Source organism: Siphateles boraxobius, unplaced genomic scaffold, assembly GCF_051911475.1.
Source record: "Siphateles boraxobius isolate OS27281-9 unplaced genomic scaffold, OSU_SipBor_1 11, whole genome shotgun sequence".
Lineage (NCBI taxonomy): Eukaryota > Metazoa > Chordata > Actinopteri > Cypriniformes > Leuciscidae > Siphateles > Siphateles boraxobius.
In genome coordinates, this window is record NW_027508711.1 from 18,581,558 (window position 1) to 18,591,412 (window position 9,855).

The 9,855-nt window shown below is 36.5% G+C and overlaps 2 protein-coding genes across 3 annotated transcripts in view; one reads left to right on the top strand and one right to left on the bottom strand.

Moving 5' to 3' along the window:
- rad50 (RAD50 homolog, double strand break repair protein) overlaps window positions 1-3,322 on the bottom strand; it is a 41,437-nt gene extending 38,115 nt beyond the window's left edge. Inside the window, exons 1-4 of one of the 2 annotated variants that reach the window (XM_077197288.1) lie at window positions 3,193-3,322; window positions 2,757-2,911; window positions 1,795-1,878; window positions 1,461-1,612 (exon numbers count right to left, since the gene is read on the bottom strand). In XM_077197288.1, coding sequence (XP_077053403.1) covers window positions 1,461-1,612; window positions 1,795-1,878; window positions 2,757-2,885 — 365 coding nt within the window. In that variant the 5' untranslated portion in view covers window positions 2,886-2,911; window positions 3,193-3,322. Of the gene's footprint in view, window positions 1-1,460; window positions 1,613-1,794; window positions 1,879-2,756; window positions 2,912-3,068 lie in introns of both variants that reach the window. The other variant, XM_077197289.1, reaches the window with a different exon arrangement.
- Window positions 3,323-3,553: 231 nt separating this feature from the next.
- LOC143703745 (uncharacterized) lies at window positions 3,554-8,653 on the top strand. Its single transcript, XM_077197292.1, has 5 exons — window positions 3,554-3,948; window positions 5,129-5,220; window positions 7,850-7,897; window positions 7,996-8,139; window positions 8,319-8,653. Exons 1-5 carry the CDS (start codon window positions 3,933-3,935, stop codon window positions 8,457-8,459), a joined length of 441 nt encoding a protein of 146 aa, XP_077053407.1. The 5' UTR covers window positions 3,554-3,932; the 3' UTR covers window positions 8,460-8,653.
- The last annotated feature ends 1,202 nt before the right edge of the window (window positions 8,654-9,855 follow it).

The window sequence follows — 9,855 nt, forward strand, 5'->3', positions numbered from 1 at the left end:
AATGTTTCTTGAGCAGCAAATCAGCATATTAAACTAATTTTTGAAGGATAATATGACACTGAAGACTGGAGTAAATTCAGCTTTGCATCACAGAAATAAATTACATTTTAAATAAATGATCAGGGCTCTAGACGTACATTTGAGCGCAGTAGAATCAGATCCACCAAGTTCTAGCACCAAAAATAATTATTAGTTTAACATGCACCTTTGACAGTAATATGAGTTGCACATTGAGCTTGAGATGTGGATAAACATTTATTTTCATTAACAAAAACTGTAGAACTCTACTCTTATTAAACCTGTTCTTCATAGTATACATTTGTATGTCAAAACCGCATGGTAAAAACACGCATAGCACCACCTCGCTAACATGCAAACATAACTTTATGGTTTATATGATATGTTACAATAGCACATTTAGTATAAATACTAAAGCAAAAAATGCATATATCTTAAAAACAAAAAATTCTGTTATTATATTCCATTACTTCTTTAATACATTTACTGTAATACTGTAACAAAGTAGAATATGTCTACATTAGGGATGCGCATTAGAGTTGGCGGTTATAGCGGATAAACCGCGGATCGGGCGGATGACGTGAGGAAAAAAAGTATTTTAATTAAATTCGGGCGGTTTTGAAAATTGGTCAAAAACGTTGATGCGGATGGATGGCGGACGGATGATGAGTTTTGTGATGCGGTTGCGGATTAAATAATAGCCCATCCGCGCATTAGAGATTCTTAAATATTTAATTAAAATATTTTTTTTCGTCACGTCATCCGCCCGATCCGCGCCTATAAACGCCAACCGCGCATCTCTACCGCGCATCTCTAGTCTACATTAATAATATAACAGAATTCAATTTAATATGTACTTTACAGTTTGGGTTACTAAACGTGCTGTTTCGTTTTGCTTTTTGCCGCATTTTTCGTTTAATATTTCTCATACGCATCAGAAACGGCAGCGCTTATGAATTGAACAAGTTTGTAGTGGCACCAGAGCGACATCTAACAAAATGATGTCGCAGCGGCAGGAAAAGAGGTCGCAGTCTAGAGCCGTTTACTGAAATAGAAAATAATATTTTACAGTATTACTATTTTTACTGTAGTTTTGCTCAAATAAATGCAGCCTTGTTGCGCATAAGAGATTAGTAAGAGTCAACTTAATATTGAACAATATTATTGATATGCCTGCATTGAAGCCATTAGATGAGAACTGAATGATGACATCACTGTTTTCTCCAGAGCTGCTGTATATACAAATTAACTAAATGAATAACTAATGATTTTTATAACGGAAATGAATCAACACTGAATTTACTTAAACTTGACAGTGACACTATTTTCTCCTAGAGCTGCTGTACAGCAGACACACACTTTGTTGCATCATTTTCAGCAATCAGTATTGTAAAAAGTGCTTTATAAATAAAGGTGACTTGACTTGAAAAAACATAACTTACTTGATTCTGGTAATAACACCCTCAAGGGTTTTGAACTCAGTTTTCTTGCCCTTCTGTGTACTTTGCATAGACCTCTGGACTGCAATAGCATCGCCATTCACATCTCTAAACTGGAGCCTGATCTGTGCCCGTACATCCGTTTCATGAGCATCCTACAACAGAACAACATTATCTATAAAAAGTGTCATACTGCCAAACTCCTGCATGGACAATACGAACCAGTGTTTGCAAAAGTTGAATAAGACAAGCACACACACACAAAAAAAACTGTAAATCAGAACATTTCTATTACAGCTTATATTGTTTACTTGAATCACTCCTGTCAAGGACCTACTTTGGGATCATGGACAAAGGTGTTTCCTTTACTTCCTGGTGGAAATTCTCCTGAAGTGATGTATTTGAGACACTCAATGATGGTCTGGAAATTCATAAAAAGAAATAGTTCATATCAACCTTTTTCAAAAATGGTACAATGAGATTATTCTACTCACCCTTCGAACCGTCGAAAGGACATTTAAGTGTAAAAGCTTTAACAAATTACGTTTGCACAGCAATATTACGGATGTGTTAAATATTGAAATGTTCATTAACTGGAACATTGAGTGATAAAAATCCAAAGCGATTTCCGTCATTGTGAATGTGACAGACGATAAATATTATTTTTTACCTGCCTTAGAAATACTTCAGTAAACACTGCTTATAGGGATTAGAAGTAAAAAGGGGAGATGATTACATTTTAAAGCATCCTTGCGAAAACAAACCTGGAAAGAGACGTGAGGATTTGGGGAGAAGAAAAAAACAGAGATTCTTAAGTGGATTCCAGTGAATTATTAATGGGATATATCAGAAATATATTTGGGAGAGCAGACCACAAATGTGCAGTATATGTTTTCCTTTTTGAATACTGTTACAGCCGAATACAAAGAAAAAAATAAATAATTCAGAAGGCCTTGAAGCCGCATGGATTACTTTTATGATGGATGGATGCATTTATTCAGGATTCAAAAACAATGCACCATTAACTCCCATTATAAAGCTTGGAAGGGCCAGGACATTTTTTTTTATTATTTTTTTTATAAAACTCCGATTGTGTTTAGCTGAAAGAAGAAAATCATATACACCTAGGACGGCTTGAGTGAGTAAATCATGGGATAATGTTTGGGTGAACTATCCCTTAAAAGCTCTCCACCTCTGTCAAATGTTAAAGTGGAGCAGTGTTTAAATCTCCTCTAAATACTCTTCTCATTACCAGCATCTAAATTATACACACATAATGACTGACAGCAATATACAAACCGTTTTGCCAGCTCCATTGGGTCCCACAAGCACCGTGAGAGGGCTGAAGAAGGAGATCACTTGTTTGTCTTTATCCTCAACTCCAAAACTCCTCACTCCCAGAATACTCATCTTTTCAATCTTTGACATTTTGGACCAGTGCTTTGACTTGTAGCCTTGCAATGATATAAAGTCAAATTAATTATCAGTCCACACAATTAAAAATTCGCATTTTAATAGCAAGAACTTGAAAGTGATGTTGTCAATTTCCTCCTATATTAAGGGAAGCCTGTGAAGTTGATTAGATAACTTAGTTAAGTTACAAATAATTACTTGGACAAGAGGCATATATGGTTTTAAAACACAGGCGTACTAAAGTGCAGCTGGGCTAGCAAAAATTCAATACATACTTTAACACGGCTCTAAAATAGCATTACATTTTATTAAAATAACTCACTCAGAATAAATAACGGAGTAAACTGTACTAGTTTGTTTTGACTGCAGGCAGTCAGTCTCAGTCAGTCGCGTGTTTCCCGCGTCGGCGCAGTGACGTACTTCCGCATTCAACTCAGCGTCACGAGGATCATCTAGAAACGACATATCCCACAATTCATTTTTATTATAATAAAAAAGATGTTAACAGCGATTCTTTTAATTTAATAACGAATACATAAAATACAAGCAACTGTATTTTGTATATACAATTAAATAATATTGAAAAAATTAATTATATTCTCTTATTTTCCCCGATGTCCCCATGACCATAAAATCAAAGTAAAAGTCCATCCATGCACTGTTTTGAGCTGAACGTGAAAACCGTGAACTTTAAAGTATTTTTCATATTATAGGCTACATTAAAACATGATTTGTTGAAGTAGTGCTATTTTGAACACAGCCAAAGTAAGATTATTAGTTGGCATACTGAGTTCTAATTGCTTCAGAGTATGTTTTACTAGCAGCACATTCTCAAAACGTATCAAATGCCCATGTCACCAGATGCAACTTTCCTGAGGAAACTGTCTGTTGGTTTAACAGTATCAACATGAACACTGCCAAAGTTTGTTAGTAACGTTAAATGTGGATGAAGAAGAGCTTCAAGCATGTGCGAAATGGTCGAATCGTGTTCGCGTAATCAATGATTTCAAAGGCTCACGGACCGGCAAACCTCCACCCACAATCGCTCAAATCTTCCCTCTCATGCTGTTTCTTGTCTGTAAGTACTCCAAAGTAGGATCATATCATTCACATTGATTTACTGACCGTCTGAAACAGGTGAAAAGTACTTATTCTGATGTGTGGAGTCACATTTGATATTACGCTGGCTCCCCAAAACGACAAAATTATTTTTTGCTAATTATCCTCAATTGCATATTATATAAATATATCATTTAAAAACACTGAATTTTCCTGCATATTTTGTTTATATTCACATTCATTCGGCAGGCACATTTCCCCATTTAAAGTTTATTGTCGTTGTCGTCACGACATCCGTCCACTTGGTGGAGGTGTTTTCCTACTGTTTGATAAGGATGACCTGTTTACCAACTATATTGTGAAAAAGGAGAGGCTCAATTTCATTTATTTTCTTTTCCTTTATTTTCTTAAGCATTGAATAATCATTTTTAAAAAGAGAGGCTCAAATGAGATTCCAGCTGAAGAGAGTGAGTCATGATGGTGAGGATATAATAAAAACAAGAATCTACAGTTTGGAAGAATTAAGATTAGTCCTATTTAAATGAAAAATTAAGTTTATAAAAAAAGCAACATTGTGAAATATCATTATAATTTAGAATAACTGTTTTCAATTTTAAAATGTAACTTATTTCTGTGTTGTCAAATCTGAATATTCAGTATCATTACTCCAGTCTTCATTGTCACATGATAAAGTCAAGTCACCTTCATCTATATAGCACTTTTAACAGTGCATATTGTTTCAAAGCAGCTTTCCTTCAGAAATCATTCTAATATGCTGATTAGTGAATTAGCCTCCATTTTGCCAAGACCAATTTTGATGTTGGCTTCAGAAAGTGTGAAGATGTTTTAAAATCTTGAAGTTTGAATGTTATTCCGTTTGAAGCCGTTTTAAGATGTTCAATTGTAAGTTTTTTGAAGTTTAAAGTAGTTTCAATTTTTGAAGGTTTTGAAGGCAATACAGTCTCCCAAAAAAAAGAGATGTTTGGATTGTTGCTGCTAGCATGTTTCTAGAATGAATTAGCATGCTAATTCACTAATTGACAACACACACACACACACACACACACACACACACACACACACACACACACACACACACACACACACACACACACACACACACACACACACACACACACACACACACATATATTCCCAGGTCCCAAAAACTGTTCCAACTGTGCTGTTTTTCTTTATAGCATTGCAGCACATGGCTCTGGGGGATGACACGATACGTGAGGCACTTTACCACCTCAGAGACCTCATGGATTATGCACATCTCTTCACATTTGTAAGTAACATGCTCAGTGAACATAAACATGGCAATCTTACTTTGGGTGCGTCACAATCAGCCTCCTAGCTTTCTAGGCTGTAAACCAGCAAATCGTGTACATTAATTCGGACACTGTGAGGACAGTATGACAATGTCCTCACTATGGAGTGTTTTCACTACACCTCGGGTGCTTCTTAATATCCCTCCTCGTCTCCTCTCTCCTCCGTCCTCCATCTATGACCCGGAAACCAATCAAGCACAGCCATCTTGAAGGACATCTCAATTCTCTAATTGCGTGAGGAGTCGAGGATCGAGGAGTGATGAGGCTTTCAGAGGAGTTATGAGCGAGGATACACAGGTGTATCCTATGCGGAAGTGTTTTATTGACTAAACGTGACGCACGTATACATTCTCCTCCCCCTTCACATCGATCACAATCTTTTTAATTTATAGTTTACCTTTGCAGTTTATATAAACCACACATCTCACATATTTCAACAGGTTATTTTGCTTTATTGTTATTCATTATGAATTTCTTAAATAAACAAACTTCAACAACATAAGGGCAGATGCTTTGAGCGCTGCTGATGACGCTATGAAGTGACGCTCGAGTGATCAAGTATTCCAATGTATAAAAAAAGCTTTCATTCGATTCCTCCGTCCTCATTTTCTTTCCTTGCGTCCTTCCCTCACAACCTACAGGGGGAGGAGCTGAGGCGCTAGGAAAGGAAGGGAGGAAAGGAAACGAGGATGCACAAATAAGAGAAGCACCCCTCATCCATCCGGAAGTCGGCCATTTTGGAGGCACTGAACGTAAACAATGCCACTGAACTGAACGGACTATTGCTGCTGAAAAATGGTCGTGTTTTGGTCTGTGCTAATCGGTCGCACCGGGAAAAAACATTTCGTGTTCTACAGACTGCCAAAAGTTAAAGAGAAGAGTGCAAAAAACGGATGAAAGAAGGCATTTGTGGTTGAGAGAGGCACAGCATCAGCCACATGTGTAAATGAAGCGTTGACTGGCTAAAATGTTGACGTAAAGTAGTTAGCTATGGCTACATTCACACTGTCAGTCCAAATCCGATTATCTTTGTATCCGATTGGAATCTGATCTAAAATGATGTCCACACTGTGTATCGCAACTGTTCAGATCCGAGTCGTGTGTTCATGCAGCTCTTTGGCAATATGGCAATGACGTTGCGTTGATGGAGGGGTTTGCATTTGCAATAGAGATGTACATAGAGATGCACTGCGTCTCGAGCTGCAGAACTGTAGGAGGCTGGTATGCACAGGTATCCGTGCTCTTATCTGCGCCGGTTTCAAAATAATAATTTTCTGCTTATCCAGCACTTTGCAATAACACAGCCTTGTTTCAGCAGCGACTTTCAGCATGTTCCCTATAACAACGTCTGACGTTTACATTTTACGTGGCGTGAGAAAGTCACATACCACACGAAATCCGATCAGAGCATTCGGACTGAAGCAGATTTCCTGATATGTGATTTGAATAGGACTTCAAACCACATATGCATGTAGCTTGAAACGGGTTTCATGTGCTTTTTTTGTACTGCCAATCTGAACGTAGCCTATGTTGGGATAAGAAATAGAAGGACGAATAGCGGTAAGGGCTAGAGAAGCTAAGCTAGCTCGTTCGGATCTTTACCACATATTAACTTAGTTCGTCAAAATTCTGCGCTCTTTCCTGCTTACTAAGCCCTTCTCTATATGATTTTGCAGCTTCCGTGTGTTTTTTCCGTAGTTTAGACATCATGAATTAGTGTAACAATGTGTTCAGTAGTACATAAACAGTGCAATCCATGCTGTTGTTTACATCCGAGTATCTCCAATATGGCCGCGCATCCGGGTAACTGACCAAATGGTGACGTAGGAGCAAACACTCTATACAGGACATCACTACTGGTGTTTATGAACAACAGCAGCACTGAGACCTTTATTATATTTTGTTTTAATGTCATTGAAGGTACATTATGAGAAATACTTTTCTTGTTATGTATACGTGAAACATTTCAGCCGTAAATATAAGATAAATGTTATGTTTGTTACCTGTCTAGCGATGTATGTTTATGCTGAAATATGATTTAATAATGGTTTGTGTTTTAAAAACATCTACCGCGTGACATTGTGCGTTGCGAGTTGGCTCACGTGATTTATGTTTTGTGCTTCCGAAAATTTTTCATGTTGTTCCACACCTGTATGAGTTTCTTTTTTCTGTTGAACAGAAAAGAAGATGTTTTGAAGAATGTTAACCAGATAATTGATGGTAGCCATTGACTTCCATAGTATTTTCTTCTTCTATGGAAGTCAATGTGGTCCATCAACTGTCTGGTTACTGACATTCTTCAAAACATCTTCTTTTGTGTTCAACAAAAGGAAGAAACTCATAGGCTACAGGTCTGGTTTTCACGGTGCATTGTGGGACTTTATAGTAAGCGAACGCTCTGGAAAGATTGAGACAGGTCTTAAAATGGCTGACTCCCTGATCAGTGCCCGGACTACAGAACTAGGAAACTGATTGAGACGCACCCTTAAAAAAGATTGTCAATTGTCACTTAAAATTTCTGCATTTAACACTATAAACAAATAATTTTTTAAAGACCTACACTCTAATTTTCTGCATCTTTTAAAGGACATGAACGCAGTATACATGCCGAATGTGCATATTGAAAGCGGAGAGGTGAGTTTCGAGTAGCTTAACAGGCCTATAGAGGAAAATATGACATTTGAAGATATCATATACTGAATATGAACAAGATTTGGCCTGTTTTCTTTCAGATGTGCAGCTGTAAAGAGTTCATTGCTCAAGAGCTTCTGAAGACATTAGTTTCAGCAGAAATCACTGATCAAGACGGCGCTGTCGAATCTCGCACTGCTCTTAAACTCTTACAGCACAACATCAGATTTCTCCTTCAGAATTCAGTAAGCGAGATGTGTCTCTCTCTCTCTCTCTGTCTCTCTCTCTCTCTCTCTCTCTCTCTCTCTCTCTCTCTCTCTCTCTCTCTCTATCTCTCTTATTCTCATATATGTGTGCCTTGAAATTTGGCCCATTGATGTATTCAGGTATGTGTATTTTTCTTCCCTTTATGTTGTTTTGCAAGATCGGAGAACACTGTCTAAAAGACAAAGTCATGGTTCGCAAGATTAATTTGAGGACTAATCAAGAGTTGACGTTCATCCGTCGATGTTTCACATTTTTCCAGGACTGGATGTCCAAATGCATAAGCAGCAGTGACTTTTGATTCATTCACTTTGGCTTCTGTTTAGATCATTGCATTAAATAGCTGTTTAATTGTCCATCTATTGCTTTTATGCAGTAAATGGCTTAGAAGGACAACCTCAAAGTTGAAATCTAATATTGATAAGTGCTTTCGACCAAATGTTACTACGTGATATCTTTAATAATGCTGCAATAAATAATAATGTGTGACCATAACTTGGGAAGCTTTCTCTTTGATGTGCTTTTGGTGCACTATATTTATTTACACTCTTAAAAAGAAAGGTTAAATGTCATTAATGTCATTAAAAAAAACATTTTATGGATAACTTTCAATGATCAGTTCTTAAAAGAATCCTTTTCCCCCTTTTTGTTTAGTGTAAAGAATGTTTTAATATGCTGAAGTTCTTTATTGAACGGTCGATGCCAATAAAAAACCTTTATTTTTAAGAGTATACACAAGTTGGCAGTAGAAGGCAGTGTCCTTCAAACATCCATGGGCTGCCACTACATTTTAACAGATGTGAAGGAACAAATAGTTGTGAGTCAGTGAAGTGAGGTTGGATGTGATTAGATTAGGAAGTAATGACTAAATTACAGGATTATATCTTAAAAGCAATAGAAATGAACATTGATTAGTTTCTATTTCCTGTCTGGCTCTGTTTGCTCTATAAAACAAGCTGGTGAAAACAAAAATTCTCTTTGGCCATCTTGCTTTTGTGAGACATTGTCGGTCATGATATATCTAACACAAAAAAAATATAAATTAATTTTGTATTGGAAATAATACAGTTTGTCATGATTATGGAATATAGTTATTCATGAGATTCCCATGAAAACAGCCCCTTAAGCTGTACTTGAAAGCATATACAGTGCTGGATAGATTACATACAAATTAAGTTACTGATTCCAAATTACATGGCAAAAATTGTAGTTAGTAATGTAATCCATTACAATAAAAATTTAAGGTAATCTAATCCGATTACTTTTCTATTACTTTTGACCTAACTTGTTCATCACATTGATTTAAATAGGATCATCTTGTACCATATTAATATACAAATACAAAGAAAGAAAATGAATTCCATTCTTTATCAACAACACGAAGTGCATTAAATATTACATTATGGGGTTCTGGGGTTCATGAAGGAACTGCAGGGGGATTGTGAGTTTAATGAAAAGCTATTAATTATTTAAATCATAAAAATGTAAAATACAAATTAATGATTTAAAAATAAATCAAAATAAATACTAAAAAAGATTAAATGCGCTATGCCTGGACAGAGCAGGGAGTTACATGAGTTGTGAAAATACAAATACATGAAATAAAAAGCTTGCAATGAATTGAACTGTACGGGAAAAACAGAATGGTCAGAATGATTAAAGGTTTGGTTGGAGGAGGGAGTTTAAATGCGAGCAGC